The 21,307-nt window shown below is 37.0% G+C and overlaps 4 protein-coding genes across 5 annotated transcripts; 2 read left to right on the top strand and 2 right to left on the bottom strand.

Moving 5' to 3' along the window:
• Positions 1-2: 2 nt before the first annotated feature.
• LOC136240278 (uncharacterized) lies at positions 3-5,522 on the bottom strand. The gene is made up of 15 exons (XM_066031219.1): positions 5,504-5,522; positions 5,275-5,364; positions 5,170-5,222; positions 5,063-5,117; positions 3,971-4,027; positions 3,818-3,899; positions 3,680-3,767; positions 3,544-3,633; positions 3,424-3,495; positions 3,289-3,367; positions 1,098-1,145; positions 963-1,045; positions 416-489; positions 297-367; positions 3-244 (listed from the first exon to the last, which is right to left on the bottom strand). The coding sequence occupies exons 2-15, from the start codon at positions 5,320-5,322 to the stop codon at positions 110-112; spliced, it is 1,035 nt and encodes a 344-aa protein (XP_065887291.1). The 5' UTR covers positions 5,323-5,364; positions 5,504-5,522; the 3' UTR covers positions 3-109.
• Positions 5,318-6,702, top strand: LOC136240280 (cytochrome c oxidase assembly protein COX18, mitochondrial-like). The gene is made up of 5 exons (XM_066031221.1): positions 5,318-5,809; positions 5,860-6,004; positions 6,054-6,172; positions 6,266-6,373; positions 6,428-6,702. Exons 1-5 carry the CDS (start codon positions 5,444-5,446, stop codon positions 6,620-6,622), a joined length of 933 nt encoding a protein of 310 aa, XP_065887293.1. The 5' UTR covers positions 5,318-5,443; the 3' UTR covers positions 6,623-6,702.
• Positions 6,570-15,992, bottom strand: LOC136240281 (sodium/potassium-transporting ATPase subunit beta-1-like). Its single transcript, XM_066031222.1, has 7 exons — positions 15,591-15,992; positions 15,377-15,538; positions 15,219-15,323; positions 7,229-7,314; positions 7,087-7,179; positions 6,941-7,038; positions 6,570-6,884 (listed from the first exon to the last, which is right to left on the bottom strand). The coding sequence occupies exons 1-7, from the start codon at positions 15,730-15,732 to the stop codon at positions 6,692-6,694; spliced, it is 879 nt and encodes a 292-aa protein (XP_065887294.1). The 5' UTR covers positions 15,733-15,992; the 3' UTR covers positions 6,570-6,691.
• LOC136240277 (uncharacterized) lies at positions 15,864-21,278 on the top strand. 2 transcript variants are annotated; one of them, XM_066031218.1, is made up of 10 exons: positions 15,864-16,089; positions 16,158-16,400; positions 16,768-16,856; positions 17,031-17,375; positions 17,625-18,220; positions 18,271-18,350; positions 18,599-18,733; positions 18,789-18,839; positions 18,894-19,061; positions 21,025-21,278. In XM_066031218.1, the coding sequence occupies exons 1-10, from the start codon at positions 15,985-15,987 to the stop codon at positions 21,184-21,186; spliced, it is 1,974 nt and encodes a 657-aa protein (XP_065887290.1). In that variant the 5' UTR covers positions 15,864-15,984; the 3' UTR covers positions 21,187-21,278. The 2 variants fall into 2 exon arrangements, with proteins under 2 accessions (XP_065887290.1, XP_065887289.1); XM_066031217.1 differs by having other exon boundaries at positions 16,759-16,856.
• Positions 21,279-21,307: the final 29 nt, after the last annotated feature.

Raw genomic sequence — 21,307 nt, 5'->3', positions numbered from 1 at the left:
TCTCACACTGACAACAACGTCAATGATGATTGTGAAACGATGCAGTATTCAAATTACCACTCATACATACATAATCACATGATATAAAAACTTAATGGTCAATAACGTATTACATTAATGGTTTAGTCAAATTTGTGTCATTTTCATTGTCACTGATCACAAGATCATTATCATCTCTCACATCTTCAACATGTACTGGATATTCTGTGGTAGTGTCTTTAGCAAACTTGGACCTCAATGATGCCTGTACAAGGAACAAATTAATACATACAATATTATTAATAGTCCTAACTAACCTTTATGTTGGACCATCTGTAACGCTGGAAAGTGTCCCGTTCTACTCCGTAAGTTATGGCAACAAATGCACCTGTGTGTTGTTATAAGCATAAGATTTAGTAGTGTCTAAGTCACTTACCTGCTAGTGGTGAAAAGATGACATGAAGGATCCACAGAGCAAACACATCATCATCATGAACTATATCATATATCCTGTGATGATGGAACACATAATTATGTTAATTTGTACATGCATTGAGAGAGACACACACAATTAGCACACATATCACTAACATTTGTGAATATCTACTAATACGTGGTCACTACTTATTAGGATACCGACTAGCTTGTGAAGTGTTTTAGGTCGCATGTCAACACAATGTGTTGAACTAGTTTTTCAGTTTCAGTACAGAGAGACATGACCTATTTGTAGCAATACACTGACACCAACGTGCTTGCTCATAAACTGCTGGACATCATGAAATAGATATGATGAAATATAAGTTCAGCAACAATGGCTAGTGAAAAAGTAATAACAAGTGCAGCCATGTGTGTAGGTGTTGTTGATGCACATGCATACACTGTCACTGACACATATATAAAACACGTAAGCCAGTATGTTATATGACCAAAGAAGACACTAATAAGAGTGAACATGCAAATACTATGGAATTGTTAGCCATTACCTGTTGATAGTTGGGATGGTGATGACACACAAGTAAATTATCGGGTACCAGATCAGTGGCCTGATTTGATGTCTCAAGTGAACCTGTCAACAATAGAATATACTATAAGGTATTGACTTTGGTATGTAGTCGCACCTTTTGCTGTTCAACAACTGGGTCAAATGTACCTTGCCAGGAATTTATCTGTTAAAAATAGAAACAAAGACTGATGATATGGGTCAGTTAGCTATGACAAACAAACACACAGACACACAAAGAAATCCAACACTACAATCATGTAACATAACAGAGCTTGACTTGTATGGTACAGCTACTCTCTACATGTACTGGTTGCTAGGCATGAAGCATTTAGCACAGAAATACTAGAAAGAAGAGCAATTCTATGTGTGCATGTGCACACAGTCACACGTCACCATTAACAGTGAACAATTACTATTATTTCTCACTGAACACTTGGTCACAGAAGAAGTCACAAGATAGTCTATGTTAAGAAGTCCACTAGCTGCTTCAATTAGAAAAAACATGCTATACTATATCAATGCTCAGCATACCAAACCTTTCAAAACAATAACACCTCAAGATACACAACATAACATAAGGCAGTGCTTGAATTATATAAGGAATAGAAATTGGTTGGATATTTGAACTTAAGAACAAGAATGTGTAATCGGCTTCTTCCCATTGGAAACACAATAAAAATCATGGAATCTGATTGCGGCAAAAATTTAAAACCAGTTACACATCAGTGAATATTTTAGCAGCATTACTATCAGTCAACCTTGTCTTTATTACACAACCAAAGAAATATTTGATACATTGAAATAAATTGTATGCCAGTCATATTGGGCTAAACAATCGCAAAAAGTAGTACTATTTTCTGTTGTTTAATTGGAACATTTGAAATACTCGGCAAAACAGTGAATATCTACTTAGCCTATTACACTCTACCTGCTACAATTAGTGTAAACAACAACAAAGAAACAATGCTGCACTCTCTGTATGGAAACAAGGCCACTCAGACAGCACGATTGATCACATGCACAACATTGTAAATCACTAAAACTAGCCAGACTAATCCTACCAGTTGGTTCTATGACTAGAAATAGATTACATGGCCAAAAATTAAAGTGGTCTGGACACATGAGATGAGCACCGAGCAAGAAGACCAGGAAGTACAATATAACACTTAAAGCACCACCTATATATGCTTGTGTATATGAAAAATACAGCACTTGGGGGTGGCGTCTCAAGACAAATACCGCACTTGGCTTCACCTCATACTATATTAGCCTCTCAACACACCCCCCCCCCCCCATGTTGTGTTTTCTGTACACATGTGTGGCGGTGCCTATAACTTACACCTGAGTTAAATTTATTGTTTGCCAGTGTCTACGTTATTACATACTTCAAATATTTTTATAAGCATGTATGTGACAATGTGTATACAATATGGGTGCCCTATTGTATGAATCGTGACTGTTATAACAACAGAAATTGAGAAGTTGTATTACAACACTTTAGGTTATCGTTTCCTTAATACCATACACTATGGTAAAGTCAAAACGTTCATGATTAATCAGATGAAATGTACAGGACAACTTCTAATAGTTAAAATGTATGCATATATGTGAGCTTTTCATGAATCACAATTATAGAGACACAATAAAACATGTAAATTAAGATACAAGCCATAAATTGTGGCGTTTGTATAAATACATAAAAGACCCATTACTGATTTTAATGGTAGTAGTCTCTATAGATGGGTGACCTTATTTTTTACTTCACAGCAACCTACTCATATACAGTAGACAGATAGGTACACAATTACATATGAATTACACAATTACATATGAATTACACATGTATCACACACACACACACACACACACACACACACACACACACACACACACACACACACACACACACACACACACACACACACACACACACACACACACACACACACACACACACACACACACACACACACACGTGCATGAACACAGAGATACACACACATAATATACACACTCAAATACACCTTAAGAAACAACCATTACAGAAGTTATTTACAATGTAAATGAAGTGTGCACAGCACAATAGCATGAATACAAGTTCAAATAAATAAAAAGTAACTGAACAAGAGCATAATACAATGCACATATATGGATACAATGAACCATAGATACACATGGACATATATGTACATACACAACACGAACTATATACGACACACACAAAAGCAAGCACGTACGCATGCACACACACAAATGTAAATATAATACAATATACACACACACAAACAACACACATACACGCGTACCTTCCTTCTCACAGCACAGAATACAATGACATAAGTTATCAACATAGTGATGAGTATTACGTAGAGTGGTATATACCATCTAGTGGGAAGATAATCAGATTATCTTGACGAATTAATGTCAGTTTTCCAACTTACAAAACAAAAGCAAGTATTCTCCCAGTCCGATGACCTGAACAATGTGAATCATTGTTCTTCTGTTTTATCCAGCTAACACAAAACTCTACCCACAGTATCACTAAATCTGCTACCACTTACCACCATGCTCCTGATGGACCGAATGAATCATTGATGAATGGTATACATGCGATGACTGAAGGAAGCAGATAGGATATCAACAAGTATGGACTGTAATATACAATAAATAGCATACACAGTGATGGCCACTACATACATTTCAAAATGCTCTGTTTTCTTGTTACAAATTGTGTTCCAGAAGAGGTTGAATGTGACACAGGAGAAGTTAAGTAACAAAGCCCAATCTGATATACAACAGTTACATACTTAAACACTATAGAAATGCTTCACATACCAGTGTACAAGAGTATGAATCCCTGGAAACGACAGAAGCTCCTTTCTGCAGATGATCCCTGACTATTGTAATTTATACGTCCCTATTAACAGCATAACATGAAATACTGGTACATCAAATTATGAAAACTGATAAATACTGTCAAATACTCACCAATATGTATGCAGTGGATGATAACAAAGCAGCAAATCCAAGATAAAGAATCAATCTCTGTATGACACACATTAGAATAACTAAACATTGTTTATACTAGTGTTGGTCTCATGTATAAAGCAACTAAATACAATTAGTTCTCCTGCTCTACACATAACGTTTGAAATATAACCTGCATGATAACCAAACTTGCGCTCCTTTTAACTGATGAGCTGGCATTAAAGGATTCATAGACACAGTGACACAGAAACACACTCTTTTTCTCTGCAATTTTACTCACATGGTAAATTTCTGAAAATGTATGTATTTTGCATGACAAATACAAACCTTAAGCTTGCTCTTACATTTTTTTAAAAACCCTCCATTTACATGGTACACATGCATAACATGTTTAAAAAGCTTGACCACCAGCAAAGCAAGTGTAACACATATTGAAGTTAAAAGGCAAACCAACAAAAACATTTCACTATATTTTATTAATCCCCTGTAATAATGTAAACAAATAAAACTTATTTAATAGGACAAAGTGCATTAAATACTTTCTTGTTTCAAAGTGTGTTCATATTATACTTAGTTTAGTTTACTTAATTCTGCTATGGCCAAACAAACTTTGAATTTGGAATGTTTACATGAAAATTTACATACATGCTAAGACCACTTTCACCCAGAGAACTTGTGACTGCAAGATGGTCATTTTAATGCGTAGTCATTAATTGAATTTGGAATGTTTACATGAAAATTTACATACATGCTAAGACCACTTTCACCCAGAGAACTTGTGACTGCAAGATGGTCATTTTAATGCGTAGTCATTAATTGAATTTGGAATGTTTACATGAAAATTTACATACATGCTAAGACCACTTTCACCCAGAGAACTTGTGACTGCAAGATGGTCATTTTAATGCGTAGTCATTAATTGAAGGTGGTTTTGCTCATGCTCTAAGTCAAGCACATAAATTGATATAACATGCTTTAACTATATGTAGTGTTCACAATTGTAATGTACACATTTGTAATTAGCACATACATTTTAAACTTCTATACTTCACGTGAAACCTTACATCAGTGACTATGAAATACTTCACTAACCTGGGCAAATACAACATGTTTCTTGAACAACCATATAGTAATGATAACAAACAGACTATAAGAAACGTAGTAAGTATTAAAACCCACAAAAATTAGAAATGCCGTACCTTCCAAGGAAAGACAAACTGGACGTTGCCACTCTAATATTCACTATGATATTCTAATTGAAAAGAAATGTCATTTTACAGACAAATATACACGAGGACGCTAACTTGTTCCGATGTGTCGTTCTGGAACACCAACTGACAAGGCGTACCCATCGCCTAACGCGTTTCTTTTGTATTTGGGCAAATCACGCGACCCTAGTTATCACAAAGCGCGAATCAAAGCAGGCATTTGTTGAGGTTTGAAGAATAGTGAGAAAAATCACAAAAGTGCATAATGTACGTGCGGAGAGTGATAGGTTTGTCAAGGACACCGACTATCGTATTAAACTCACACCGGATCACGTGCGCTTCAAGGAGGTGTTTTTCAGTCCATCCCGTGACCAGCACAGCTGAGTTATTCCAATTAGTGCACACCTACACTCACTTGCCATGGTGGGCGTTAATAATGGTATCCACTTTTAGTTTACGTTCAATCATAACACTACCACTTGCAATACACCAACACAAACTGATAGCAAAAATGGAACTTATCCAACCAACTGTGGCTGGATACAAGGAAGCAGTGAAGCACAAAGTCATTACGCAATGCCGTAGAGCAAACCTACCAGTGGAAGAAGCAAACAGAAGGTTGAAAAGAGAGGTGGGTATACACCTAATTTATTTAATGATTTACTACCATTACACATGTAGACAATTAAGATGGTCAACAAGCTGTATTACTATGAAGGTTGCCATCCTGCAAAGATGATGTTACTGCCTTGGGTTCAGATACCTATATGGGTTATCATTTCTCTTTCATTAAGAGACATTTCTGGGATATTCCCAGGATGTCAAGGTTTGCATTTGTCTGGCTGCTGTATATTGACTACAAGAAATTCCCACAGCTCTTCCTGTCTCTTCATTAGCAACTGAAGGTGTTTTATGGTTTAAAGACTTGAGCAAGCCTGATTCCTATGGAGTACTGCCTGTGCTATTGGCTGGAACTAATCTTGTTAACATTGAGGTGAACTACTAGTTATTCTTCCATGAAGCATTTTATCTGCTGTCTGGACAAAGCATGTGACTATTTAGTTTGCTTCTATTGTTTTACATACAGTTTCATGCATTGAGAAGACAGTCACCAAGTCGGTTACAAAGAACCTTAACTAATACATTCCGAGTATTATCTATTGTTATTTGTGTTGTAGCAATGAAATTACCTACTGTAAGTTAACCATATGATTTTATACTTGTGTACAACTCTAGTGGTTTCTTATAGGCCATGACACTCTACTGGGCTACTTCTAGTACTTTTGGACTTCTACAGAATATCATTTTGAGGTATCCAACAGTTCGTCGGAAAGTAGGAATCCCTTTAACTCCAAGTGAATCGCAACATCCGTTCAAAGACTTGGCAAGCATTTTGAATGAAAAGCGGAAGTCACTTTTCAGGATTAAGCCAAAAACACAGTAATACATTTAAACAACATATAATAATTGTACAATATGTATTCCTTATTTACATATCAGTTTAAAATAATAACTAGTTAGAGAGACTCATGGTTAAAACAGCTGGTTTGGGTACTGCGACTAACTCAGAAATGATATCTGCACCAAATGTTTGAGGTAAAGTGGGTATAGAGGATATGTTTAAACCACAACTAATACTGGATGTGACTGCACCAGATGGTAATGTGAGATTTGTGAAGTCAAACATGACACTTATCAATGGAGTTCTACAAGGGATGATGACAATCAATAACACTTTTGACAACTAGAGAAAAAAACTAACATGTAATTTTCCTGGTTACTGAATGGAAATCTTCTACTTGTTGAATTGGTGTAGTTTAGAGGAATTCCACTAGATGGCGACACTCGGACACTGATGTTCTGAAGCACAATGTCATTCCAGGTATACAATATTCGCATCTAACTTACCAGCATATCAAGCTCAGCAGTGTTACATTGAATATCAAAATAGGACCTAGATGCATACACAGGATCTATTGCTTCAGGAGACCACTGGTACACCTTGATAACAATAGACTATGATAAACTGTATGTGATCATCAATACTTACCCTACTGACATGTAAGAATACACAAGGTTGACGGATTGTATAACCATATCCATTAGTCTCGTTGGTACACACTGGGTCCACCCCAACTGTATGGGAAATAAATTAAATATGCAGCAGTAACATACGGATCATCATATAGACACATGCTAATCAGCTAACAATGTAAGTGTTAGCAGGTATCACCATCACCATGAGTGCAATTCCAACTGACCCCAATAATTTTAAATGTGAGCCTTATTAATTGCTAGAGCCCAAGCAAGAGCAATTAGTCCAAATCTTTGGCAAAGACCTAGCTATGAGTATGCCTCAGTTTTCACTGTATACTGTCTGGTAAATCAAACCAACGTTAAAGTGACCACTCAATGTGCACAGCAACATCTGCATCTATTCCCAGGTTGACCATAGACTGGTTTGTTCGCTCACAATGCTTGCAAGAATACAAAGTAAGATACTGGTATCAATACCTATACTATCTCCACACAGATAGGCCTGCACAGGCTAGTACAAATACTATGCCACCCAAGTCCTTATATGTACAAGTATAAGGAAAGCTAGTATCATGAAACAAGGGAGACCACCTAGCATTCAAATTTAATCCTCACTTTAGCCAATATAAATAGTGCTGAACCACATGGTTAATGCCATGTAGGCATAGCATTTTTACATCCCTACTAGGTAGCTCACAAAACCCCTAATTTTCCTTGTGTTGTGGCACAATCGATGGAAATGTGACTAATGGCTTGTGGATAGGGATGGGCGATATCTTCAAAAACAAATATCGATAATTTTTTGGCACATTATCTTGATAACTACTATTACAATAGGCCTTTTGAATAACTCTAACTAGTCCATATCAACTGACCTACCCGTCCAATTTGTTTTCAAATTCCAAGAAGCTGATTTATTGCACAGTAGCTAGTTGTCAATACCTATGCCTGAGCTGTACTGTTGATATTTTATTTGTACAAGTATACAGAAAAATTTGGAATTTTCAACTAGAGCAGGGACCATAGCACATTGATAAAAAGTACTGAAACAAGTTGGAGTAGTGCACGATATTAAATCACAGTAAAACAATAAGTGTTATATCCCTTCTGTGCTCAAGATACCATAATGGAAATGTACAGTAGGGATATAACACTTTTTATTGCTGTACTGTGATTGAGTACTTTTATCGATGTGCTATGGTCCCTACTCTAGTTGAAAATTCCGAATTTTTCTGTGTACTTGTTTGTTAACTTTTTTTTGTAAATAATTACTATGACTGGTGAACCTACGCATATACCACATCTGAAATGGCACCGCGTGCCCCAGCTATATCAATTATTGTCTAAAAAGTGAGGTATCCATTACACTTCATTGTCAGCTATGTTCAACCCGTTAAACAGCATTTCGGATCAAGAACTGTTCGAAAAGCACCTCTGCAATCCATGCATACCAAAAGAAATGGTGCCATGTGCCCCAGTTACATTAGTTATTGTCTGAAAAGTGAAGTATCCATTACTCTTCTTTGTCTACTATGTTCAACCTGTTACACAGCAGTACGAATCAAGAACTGTTCGAAAAGCACCTCTGCAATCAAAATAGCCACTACGAAAGGACGATTTCTGTTACAAAGGGAAGCCATCACGTGCTACCACCAAATCAACACTTTTCGCTGTCAGCAAAGATGAATTGGACACAAAGGAGGACACTGGTAAGTCCATGAAGAATGCATTGTGTGTACTGCAGTATGCCAAAAGGCACCAGTCGGGCCAAAGTGACGTCGAACAGTGAAAAAATCAAGTCCGTAGCCTTAGCCATTATCAAGTTACGCTTGTCTGGAGGCATCAGTCAGTCAGTTACTCATTCAGTAGAAAATTCCGTTAAATAAATTATTTTTAAAATTCTGTAGTAACTTGTTGAAAGCGTTTCAGGTCAATCTGAAAGCTTGTTTGGGCTTAGTTTTACCTAACCAATACTGCCTCATCTTCATCAGGGAAAATTGAGACTGGTTTATGGGTGAGATATTATTCCATGGGTCACGTCTACTCCTTTGTGGTCCCTACTATACAGTAAACTATCGTACTGTATGACAAGATGTTGTATCATACTTACCAAGGTAACAGCAACTATAACACATTGTACTAGTTACTGTGTATCAATCTTGATATCACTTTTGCATATCGATATCAGTAAAATATTGAATTTCTCGATATTATTGAAAATATTGCCCACCCCTACTTGTGGATAGCATTTCCATGCATGTGATGACATTTCTGATGCCTGTGGGGAAAGTGGGTTAATGTTCAAGTACCCCTGATTGCAGCATAGATAGTATATACTACGTACTTGGGATTGCGTACCACTGGTTTTCAAATGAACGATCATCGTTGTACTCGTTAACACTTTTCCTTTGTAGTGTGTCGCGCAAGTGTTGTACTAGGTGGCATAGTACTGGAGCTCAACAGCATCATATCTGCTACCCTCTACAGTTCCAATGGCTAGAGGACAGATCCTGATCGGCTAAGTGTCAAAGCCAGAAAATCGGCACGAGACTGAGTGGTAAATTTGGCATCTGCTTTTAGTGTTGTTGGAAGGTGTTTGGGGATCTCAGCTCTTGTTAAATGGCTAAATATGTCACTTACTATGATGCTGTTGGTTGAGTGGACACGGACGAATGGTTTAAAGTAGGCATGACGATTGTAGCTTGGTTTTGAGTCGTTATTTGATGAAATATGGTGGCGAGTTTGAGATTTGTAAAATCACTTGCGCGATGCTTATGCTGTATTTCAAGCATTTTCCTGGTAATTCAGTCTATTGAGAAGTGTTCGAGTGTATCCTTTCACTGTTTACCTAATGTTGAAGAGATTAAATCCTTTGCATTAGCAGGAAGTGGCCAATTTTAAAGGAAACGTTTACGATTTCTAACAGAAGACCGTATATTGAAGGTCAACGCAGATTGTCAGTGTTGATAAGTGTTAACGAAGTCAGTACGCAATCCCGGGTACGTAGTATATAATATCTATGATTGCAGCTACATACACCATATTAATGATAATGTTATGTTACAAAGTAATGATAATGTTATGTTCAATGTTGGGCAAGTTGCTTTGTAAAAGTAACTAGTTACATATTACATATTACTTGTAACTGAACTAATTAGTTACAGTTACATATTACCCATAAAATAAAGTAACTATAATAATATTACATATTATATTACTTTGTGTCCACAGCCTTAAGCTGTCACGTGTGAAACTACCACCTTATCACGTGACATGATTGCGTTGTTGGACAATGTGCAAATCTTGGTTATAAGTAAGAAACTGGTGAATAAGCTTCATTCAGTAGGCTTCATTACTTCGTTGTGGCGTTACTCAGTTGATTACTAACGAGATTAGTAACTTCGTTACTTGTAGTAATAATATTATGTAATATTAGATTCGTTACAGTAACTATATTACTTAGGTAACGCGTTACATTTGTAAGTAAAGTAACTTGAGTTATATTACCTGTTTTTATAGCGTATTACTTAGTCACCACAAAAGTAATAATATTACGTAACGCATTACATAAGTAGCGCGTTACTCCCAACACTAGTTATGTTACAAAGGAAGTTGTATGGTATTGCATCATCTGGCTTCCCTATGTTTGTAACAGAAATCATCTGTATTTTCTAGGACTGCAAAGCCACTTCTCATACTGTTCTTTTTTTTCTTCTTTCCATTTGTAATGCTGTGTAATGGGTGGAACATAGCTGAAAACACAGCACAGTAGCTACTTGGCACTTTTCAGAAATTGATTGTTGACGCATTCAGACAAAAAAAAACAAAAACAACTATAAGTCTGGTGCCACTCTTTCTTTAGATATGGTATGAGTGTGTTCAATTATAAATTATGTAAAAATAAACAAGTGCAAGGGAATTTTAAGTTCAAGGTAACCTAAACCTGCAGGATATACTAGTGGATATTTAATCTCTAAATTTGATCAGTCTAAGACATGCACTTGTTGTTCACTATGACTGTTACTACAGCTCTGATGGCACTTATATACTCAAGACCATTCTCAGTAATGGTAAATAGTCAGTGCCTGATTATATTCTGATACATGAGAAAAATTGTATACATCACTGTAGTATGGAAGAACTCATCTGCTATAGACCAAATAACAGATAAGCACGTGATACCCTTGTAGCTGTATTTGGAGAGTGGCTGGACTTCCACCGTGATGCTACAAAGTAGTCAAGATCTTCAGTAGAAACAGTCAACTTGGGTTAGTTAGTCAATAGAGGCATCCTTAGATGTGTTCATTGCATATGTGATAAAGCTATTACTCTTTTTGCATGTACACCTGTAGCTAGCCATGCTGTGCACTTGAAAACATTCCCCTACAAGTTGTTCAAATACTACACATACACTAATGTACAATTATAATGTAGGGGTAGATCATTAAATCATAAATTACTACCATATTGTTTTATTTCGTATTGTAAATTTTTTCACAATTATGGTCTTATTGTGAATATACTGAGTGGGTGAGTGTGAAATGTGTTCAGTCAAGCCTCAGGAGTTTCATGCCAGAATGAGTGTTGTAATCTGCCACTGAGAGTCAGCTCAATTTGTTAAAATATTTAAAGGTGACTTTGTCATTACTGCCAGTTTCATTGCTCTCCCCTGAAGTTACAAGTGCCTATAATTTCTAATTGACACAGAACATCACTCCGTGTATTGTTTAGAATAGTTGATGTCAATTGGCAAAAGGACCAAGCACAGCATAGATTCATAGGTACAGCCAGGGTGGAGATGACAGGACCTGAATACAGCTTTGTGTATAGTAAAGGGGACTAGTGTTGCACCGATATCCAAATTAGCCGATTATTCCGATAACCGATATTAAGCAACAGAATTAGCCGATACCGATAACCGATCCGATATACACTAATAACACTAACACTCATCCTCATCATTATTAAATGGCTCATATTAGTGACATAACCATTGATATACAGCTCATTCTAGGCTAAAATGTAAAGTTAGATGTATACCACAAGTAAAAGTTACTCATGGTAAACAGGTTTTAAGTACATTTTTACTACTGCTATACAGTTGAGACAAGTGGCTGGCACTACATAGAAACCTAAAAACCTCAGTTTATTGTTGGGCATGGCCTAAACCCTGACAGTTTATTATGGGCATGGCTTGTAGTCACCACTAAACCATTAACACATAACTTAATTAAAATGCCAAATAACTTATGTCTAGCCTCCCCCACATCGTTATACTACACAGCGCAGTGGAGATTAACATCGGCCTTGATTTAATCAAAACCGATTAATCGGCTAGTACCCAATATCGGCCCGATACCGATTATTGAACCGATTATCGGTGCAACACTAAAGGGGACCAATATGAATCTTACGGAAACGACAAGTGGTGAGGGGAAGCAACTGAAAATATGAATACTAGAACCACTATGGTATCACATGTACAGTCTAAGGAAGCCAATTTGTAATTCAGTTCGAGCAGCAAATGGATGACACTGGGGATATATATAGAAACTCAGTCTAGCCCTAACCCATCAATATGGCAATTTGAATGGGTGCTAGCTGTTCACCGGTGAACTGGATAAATCATGGCAATACTTCAATGTACAAACGTAGCAAATGAACACTTGCATTTATTCAAATAAAATTGTACAGATGCATGTAGCTAGCATGTGCATAATCACTAAGCAATCGATGTTCAAGGGTAGACTATATGTGACTAGATCTGCAAAAAGACACAATCGCACATTTTTTAATGTCCTATCTACTTAGCCAAGTGTATGCTCTGGCAAAGTTTCAGCCTCATATGCCAATAACTTTATGAGTTATAGCCCTACAAAGTAGCAGATCTGTACAGCAAGTATAGGGAAAGTAAATCACAAAAATGGTTATAACTTACAAACAAAATGACATACGGAGTCAAAATTTGTACCATCAGGTTTGCCATGAATAGAGGAATTGATTACTGGGTAAGCTTTTCCTAGTATCAATTTTCTTCACTAGGCAAAATTAGTGAAGAAAGATCAACCGCAACTATCGTTTCAACGTGATGTAAACAAATGCCTATAACTTACATATCCTTGGGTCTACTGCAATGAAACAAAGATTCTCAAGCTCCTCTTGAGTAGGCGTATAAGACGACATCTAGGATTTTTTTTTGTTATACTTTTTCTTCACTAAGAACAAAGCATTCAAAAATTTATGAAACTTTTCTAATAATATGCAAGTATTTCAAATTTAGGCTTGCACGATTGTGTTGGGTTTTTGCACATATAGAAACTTGAGTACATGCAAGGTGAGCTTGCAGGATCACAGATATGGACAACCAGTTTTTCAGCATAATAATGCGTAACTAAACACATGTAATGGCATAGCAAAATATCAATCACTTAGTTCAACCTGCATGAAGAGCAGGTACCACTGAATATTATGATATGAAAACTTTGCATTTGTTTTGTGAATTATGTACATAAACGTCTTTTAATGACATGCAATGTAGCTTTTCCAATCCTGCAGATGACAAGATCAACAACAAAGTGAAAAGTGTTTTATGGATTTCCTTTTTAAAAACTTGAATCCTATGCTGAGGAATACATCAAGGAGAGAACGCCTTGGAGGTATGAAGTTGATTGCTGGTCTTGTGCATAGTCGCCAGTCAGTCTCGTATAGTGCATGGGTTCTACTAAATGTCTGGGCCATAATTTGAGACAATTAATGAGGTAGTATATTATCAATACATAATAACCATCTAGCGGTATGCTATTTTCTGTCAATGAATGTATACAAATATGTTTGAATGTCCATACAGACCAAGCTATCTTACAATAAGACAATGGTATAGAGTGGTTGCACAAATGATGACATTAGATGTGCTTAGAAAAATGTGTGGCAATAATTGCAACAAAGTATAAAAATTGCGTATTCAATTCTACTGCCACAGCACAAGTATGGATAGCTTAGCCACTACAGTGTTACATTTCACCTATCATAAGGTATTAATATACTAGAAGGACGACAGCGTAGCTGGTCTGGTTTATGAAATTACAATAAAATTCTACTTTTAGCTGAAGCGCTCATGAAGCCAGATGCCTATTCACATTTACCATTGTGATAAGAGTTTTTTTTGACACAGCTATGAAGAAAGAAAGCAGTTTAGCCTTGCCATACTAATCGACCTGTTTCAAAAATGTGTGGGCTAATACACGCTATTTTCACCATGTAGCAAGAAAGTAGACCGGCTATGCTCTCAATACTCTAGTATAATAGCACCCAATAACAGAGTGATTATCAACACCAACATAGTTTGGCTGTTAATGACTCTACAATAGCAAGAAAATGAAACACGCAACATTCCCAGCACTTGGTTGTACAAATGCCACATGTTTTAGTTGAACGCCGCACCTGTGACGTCACATGCAACCGCTCTATAGCTATGACCACTACATATCAATGGCAGGATTGACTAGCAGTGCAGGCATTCTAGTGTCGTAGTTATAGCTACCAGAACCAGAATAAAGGTGTGCAAGGTATAGTAGCTGAGCAATAGGACAATCGTGGAAGCTCACATGCATTAGTTCGATAATCTTTGTTTCTGTACAGAAGCATGGCTACATTTGGTAGCTAAAGCCTTCTTTGCATGCAGCACAGCAAACTTGATCTTGGCAATTTGTTACATACTTATTCCTCAACCCTGCTTAATGCTGCATGTGTTAAATGAAGAACATAACACCACGTGGATATTTCCTGACGCAAACGTGATCCATACAAAAACAATCCTGTCATGCTCTAGTTCAATTTTTGCCCAAAGAGTGAGCAGACTAATTATCTGATGACTGATTATGCCTCCAGAATGATCTAACCGAGGCAACCTAACAAGAAAAACTTACATCACTTTTATGTCATGAAATAATCCAAACTAATGGCCATTTGCTTGTAACTTAAATGTTAAATGAATTATTACAAACCTTCTCTGGCTGATTCCAAGAGACTGTTGTATCTTCCACTATCACCTCCACCCATAAATGCTCTCTGACCATTGTAGCTTATACTACGTGGCACCACTAGCAGACCTACATATATCACCATTATATGGAACAGTCAATACATCACACACATTACTTACTTATTTGTGAATTAGGGTAGTTAGGATAGGCATATTCACCAAAATTTCTAGGACTTTCTCCTGCGTTGGGGTCTGGCACATGACAAGTAAACAACGCCAAATGTACTGCAAAAAATCCTCCAACGACGCCATAAAATATCAAGTAAAACAGGCCAATTTGACCTATAACGTAACATTCCTACATGAAGCCTTATATTTGACTGTAAATACTTACCCCAACTCCGAGGTGTTCTTCCAAAATACTCAGACTTTTCCTTGTTGTAGGCGAAATGTATAAATGCCCTGTACTTCTCCCTAGACTTCTTCCGTAAGTACCTAGTGATTTGTTCACGGGTAGGAAGCGACAAGGACGGCATGATGGACAGAGGACGCTTTGTTCTTTATCCAACCATTCTTCGCTTTGATAGCAACGCACCGCCAAGCAATTTGTATATCCAACACGCTCATTGGCTAATTTCTGTGTCGAACAAGATTTCGTATCGAAGAAAGAGTAGGCGTGGCCAATTAGATGGCACGTGATCCAAGATAGGGAAACCTGCCCACCTCTGCGATTTGAGATTTTATCGACACCTTTTTACGAGCAGTTAGATGTAAACATTGTCGAAACGATGGCCCTTCGTTCACCTCCGCCACAGCTGCTGCCAAAACCAGTCATACGTACCAAGCCAAGAATTATACCCCGTGGTATAAGTGGCGAAGGACAGCGACAGCAGGTGAGGAAGTGTGCAATGGTGCGAAGAATTTGTCACATTATTATTGGTGTTTTATTACTCTGGACCAGGGTTCTGTTAGTCCCGTACAAGTGTTGCCTTTGTCAAGGTCACCGGTTGACCGCCCAGTTCCAAGACCAACAGAATTTCGTAAACCACTGCCCCCAGCAAATAAGCCCCAACTTCCCCAACGAGTAGAACATAACGGATTGAAGCACTCTAGCTCATCGCCATCACAGCAACGAGGAGTTGGAAACTATGAACAACTTGATGGATTTTTTTCTGAACAAAGAAAAAGATTAAAATCCGCACAGGTACAAGTTCTATGTATTCATCTTCCTCTGATAAAGCTTTTTTTCTTTATTGCTGCTGTTGTGTTAATAATTTAACCTCGTGGGAAAATTGATGAGTGTAACAGTGGATGTGTGGGACTTTGAAGGCAACCTTTCTGCAGGAAATGTTTCCTTTTACTGTATAACTACACTATTAAATGAAGCGCATGGTTTATGTTTTCAAATTTGTTGCTATATCAGTAAAATTGTCAGTTTATGGTCAAACCTCTGTGCTGTGATAATGAATATAATTAATGACATAATGTGTATGTCAGTAGGTATGTTGCAATCTGATAGCCTGTTAATTTGTATGGCTGTTCAGGTACGAATTTTATGTTAGGTGTTACAGAAAGAAGCTCTACAAAGGGTACTCCAGGACAACAGAAGGCAAAACGATGCTTTGATGAAGGAATTCTTGCGTGGAGAACAGCAGTGCCAGTAAGTAATGAATGTCTGCATGCTTAAAAATGTGTACTATTATTAAACAATATTCGTTGAATGACTTTAACTCTTGACTCTGTTTTTACTGCTGTTGAATCGACATTTAATGTGATTCTCTTTGTACAATAACATACATCCACTTAAATACATTATATTCCAATTGTATTTCAGGTCTTCTGTGCTTAAGATAACTTCCAATAATACAACAGCTTCTGATGAAGTCGTGTCACCTACTGATCGCCAGCCAAGTGACTATATTGAGCCATTGTCACAGTTTGATTATGAGTATATGGATCCAATAGAGTTGGGAACAAGTAGGGTTGTCCCACCAGCAGAACTGAAACGAACAAGCACTGATCCGGATGCAAAACCAATTGTTACAAAAGTAACTCGAAATCATAACAAGTTTAGCAAGTCAAGCAGCTCATGGTTTGATTGTTCACTGTTGAGATATGAAGATGCTATCAGACTTGCGGACAATTCACGGATAATAATTCAGGGACCAGATGAGTTTCTGTAAGTATGACAGGCAGATATTGTGTGGGTTCTGTTATGTTTATGAGGCTGCAGTCAAGTGATTGTAACAGTACACCAAATGTAGGGGGTTAATAGTACTAGGTGACTGAATAGGTTACTGTTTGCTAATTCACTAATGAAACATGTCTTTCAGTTCGTACAATAACATTAAGTTCTCCTCTGTTTCCACATCAGAAATATTTTAATGTAGTGCTTCAAAGATAAGATATTTTGCTATTTCATTTGCAGGTTTATTGGTCCAACTGGAATCAAAATGGTCACAAATTGTTTGCCATTGTTTTACATACGGCCTACAGGCCATGAAGATGATGCTTTTTCCAAAACGTACTCTAATCTTCAAGTCAAACATGAATTGGTACGCAGCAGTAGTGCGTCTGCAGTGGATGAGATGTATGACTATGCTAGACCCGAAGTTACTGTTGCCAGACACAATAATTTATGTAGAAAGAACAGTGATCCTGTTGCAGTAGTTTCTGCTACTAATGTTATTCAAACCCCACAAAGTAATGGTGTCCATTCTACTGCTGCAGCAGTAGCTAATATTGAAAGACGACCTCCTGTTCCCAAGCCCCGTACTACCACATTAGCAAAGATGGAGCGGTGCAAGTCAGAAACTGATCTACTAGACAGCGGCGATAAAGATTCATGTGCACCTTGCCCTTATGAGACTGCTTCAGTGACTTTTAATTCTTCTGCTGAAAAACTTTATCGTCCCGGCAGTACCTCACCGACTGTAACTGGGGAACTCCCACCAGTGCCATCTACTTTCAAATTACACTTCCGCAGTCACTGTGGCTGGTTGGTGAAACTGAGCAAACAAAAAGGTCAGTGTTTATAGAGATGTATAGACACACAATGGTAACATTTAATACAGGTCTATTTGGAGCTGACAAGTGGCAGAAAAGATATTTTGTTTTAAATGGAAATCGTCTCTTCTACTTCAAAAAATATGGGGTGAGTGATTACAGCCATACCTTTGCTTCATGATTATTAAATATTGTATTGATGTAATTGTGTTTGAATTATGTCATGTCCTACATACACTAAGTTTTCCCCAATAGTAGAATTCCTTAAATGGAGATGTGATAGTGTGTATTTAGGATGCACATATTTAGTAGTTCATATATATACCTCTGAAATGTAGTCTCAAGCGTACCTCACTGTTTGAATTCTGCACTTAAAGTCTGTCATATGTGGTGTAGGATTCACAGCCCAGAGGCTCAATAGAACTTCTACCTGGCTCATGGTGTACTGCAGTAACACAAGGAACTCCAAAGAAGCGAGATGCTCAGTTTAATGCACAAGGATCGACGGACAGCATTGGCATTGTTTCTGTGGTTAGTTATATATATTGTGTGATTTACTGTATTTCATAAACTTTCTCTTTATTAGTTGAGATGTATAGCTCTACACAGACCAAGTAACTACAGCTACCCTCTTTGTGTAAGTTTTAAGAGATTAGTCAGTTTTAAATATTATTTATTATCATCTTTACAGAGAATTATTGGTAGCAATGGTGCAAATGCTGCCGAGTCATTCCGTGGTCACACATTATCCATGTCTGATCCAGAGTACGGATCACGGACATTTTATTTTGTCACATCATCGGACACAGAACAACAAGAATGGATAGATGCCATCAATGCTAACATCAAGGCACATCAGGTACAATATGCCTTATAGAATATCTGTTACATAATTTGATTTATTTACAATATTTTACCCTGTACAAGTTGAATAGTTTCATTCTACATGTAAATTGGCCAACAATACATATTCAGCTACTATCCTGTATATGTGACCGGGCCTGCGAAAATAGGGCATGTGGGCACATGATTTTTGCATACTTTTTCAAAGTTTCATCTCTCATAACATTTTGTACCATTATGCTATGGCATTACAATTTTCAGCTCTTAGTAGGCATTTAATTGGCATCATGACACAAGTTGCAGAATGGAAATATACTCTTCCAATACCTAGATATGACCTGGAGAGTGACGGGGTGTAGTTTGTGCCCACATGCCCTGTTTTCGCAGGCCCGGTCACATATAATGTTTACTAACTTTACAATGAAGAGTATACATAATGTACTGCATTGATATTTTAAACTACACAAATTGATTCAGGAGCTTATGTGTGCACTTGTATCTACAATGTAATCTACAATGTACATATATCAAGCTCTGAACCTTAACACAATGTGCCATCATCAATATTTGCCATCACTTAAACACTTAATATTTTGTAGTTGTGTACCCTATTTATTGGGTGGAGGGTTGTTGAAAACTGAAACCTAAAGAGGTTATTTTCAAGCACTAAATTTATGGGCCATTCCCATGTTCCATTGTATGCATTACGCTCTCCATTTGATATAGAATAGGCATTGTATGAGTAAAGAATAATGGCATACTACTAATCATGAAATGTTTTGTTATGATTACATTATTATCTTAAATGTGACTGTCTCAGCAAAAACCCGACTTGTTCGCACAAGAATGCACATTGAGAAAATCAAAAAAAATTTAAAATCGTAAAATTATGCATGCTACACTGTACAAAGAAAAATATGCAAGTAGTTTTTATCGGGCCATTACTCGGAGAAGGAAGACTCAAATTAATTGAAACTATACACCATCTTATTCACCTTGCTCATGGAGAGTTTGAAAATCTTTGTTTCATTTCTGTAGTCCCAACGGTGTGCTTGTCACGTGCATTTGTGTACAATGTGGTAAACGTAAATGAGATCGTCATCATTTCTTCAACTAAACCTCCTTCTTACTCAGATGCATAAGTGACTACAGGGCTATCACTATACCCTGGCTGATTGCTAATCCATGGTGAACATTTTAAGCCAAATTGCAACATTGTAGACTAATGCAAACGGAAGTTATGACTGCAAATGTAAGCACCTGCAGTTTATTTTCAGTATAGTCGTTGTACTAATCAATCAATCATTTCCTTGGACACTGCAGATAATGCAGAGAAAATAAAAATCCGGAAGGTGTGCAAAGAAGTTGGGTTTTAGCTGAGACGGTCACAAATGACTTCATGATGTAAAAAACCTGGATGCATATATAGCCATTAAGCTTTGAAATACTAACCTTTGTTTAACATTGATGCAAAAGAACCAGCCTCAGCTATTTCATTATTTTAGGGTATCTGTTGCTTTTTGTGCATATGTCCAGCTTGTGCTAAATGACCTGGCCATTGTAATGTTCTGGTATGATATGGATGATTGGGTCTCAATCGTATCATGATTAAGTGTTAAAATCACATTGCAGAGTAATTGATAACAATTAATTGTGTCAAGTAATTTATGAGGTTTATTGAATTACGTGTACAAAGTACCTCTGCTAATGTACTGAAAGCTAGTGAAAGTTACAGAAGAGTGTTGTTCAGCACAAAACAATCTCACAGTACAGTCATAGAATACACTGCTCAAAGTCTGTAGACCGACAATTAATCTGAAAACCTCTGTATCATGTTGAATAACAATATAAAAACTGCACATTTTATTGTTGTAACACTTTGCATGTTATATGACTTTGTACATATGTTTGAATTTTGTAGTTTGTAGTATAAGGATAATGTTTGCTAATAATCCAAGCCTGTTGTATTTCTCTTCTAGCTGTCAAAGGATGCTCTGAGCCTAGCTTGTAAAGAACTGGAGATCATCCTGGGAGCTGTCAAGGCAGATATCACTAAACTTCAGCCAGACTTGTCTAGAATTTTAGCTCTAACTCATATTAAACGGCAAGCTGTTCGTAATAAGTCTCCTTCTCCAGTATAATTCAATTTTTAAATTTATTTATGTGGCTATGACCATATATACAATGTATGATATAAGATTTTTGAATATTAATTGCATGGCAATCTTGAAAATGTCTTGGGTATTGTAGGCTAGTCACCAA

Source organism: Dysidea avara, chromosome 12, assembly GCF_963678975.1.
Source record: "Dysidea avara chromosome 12, odDysAvar1.4, whole genome shotgun sequence".
Lineage (NCBI taxonomy): Eukaryota > Metazoa > Porifera > Demospongiae > Dictyoceratida > Dysideidae > Dysidea > Dysidea avara.
The sequence above is the reverse complement of the archived record's forward strand: the minus strand, read 5'-3'. Positions and strand labels throughout refer to the sequence as shown.

Coding starts and splice junctions, on each gene's coding strand:
- LOC136240278 (XM_066031219.1), bottom strand. CDS start 5,322: ATGGGTACGCCTTGTCAGTTGGTGTTCCAGAACGACACATCGGAACAA. Junction 3,634..3,679: donor AAAACAGAGCATTTTGAAAT/GTATGTAGTGGC, acceptor TGTATATTACAG/TCCATACTTGTTGATATCCT. Junction 1,146..3,288: donor TCTGTGCTGTGAGAAGGAAG/GTACGCGTGTAT, acceptor TATTTTTAACAG/ATAAATTCCTGGCAAGGTAC.
- LOC136240280 (XM_066031221.1), top strand. CDS start 5,444: ATGTACGTGCGGAGAGTGATAGGTTTGTCAAGGACACCGACTATCGTA. Junction 5,810..5,859: donor ACAGAAGGTTGAAAAGAGAG/GTGGGTATACAC, acceptor TTACACATGTAG/ACAATTAAGATGGTCAACAA. Junction 6,173..6,265: donor CTAATCTTGTTAACATTGAG/GTGAACTACTAG, acceptor TTTTACATACAG/TTTCATGCATTGAGAAGACA.
- LOC136240281 (XM_066031222.1), bottom strand. CDS start 15,732: ATGCCGTCCTTGTCGCTTCCTACCCGTGAACAAATCACTAGGTACTTA. Junction 15,539..15,590: donor AAGAACACCTCGGAGTTGGG/GTAAGTATTTAC, acceptor GTTACGTTATAG/GTCAAATTGGCCTGTTTTAC. Junction 7,315..15,218: donor CTTGGAATCAGCCAGAGAAG/GTTTGTAATAAT, acceptor TTTCCCATACAG/TTGGGGTGGACCCAGTGTGT.
- LOC136240277 (XM_066031217.1), top strand. CDS start 15,985: ATGGCCCTTCGTTCACCTCCGCCACAGCTGCTGCCAAAACCAGTCATA. Junction 16,090..16,157: donor GCGAAGGACAGCGACAGCAG/GTGAGGAAGTGT, acceptor ACTCTGGACCAG/GGTTCTGTTAGTCCCGTACA. Junction 18,351..18,598: donor TCTACTTCAAAAAATATGGG/GTGAGTGATTAC, acceptor TATGTGGTGTAG/GATTCACAGCCCAGAGGCTC.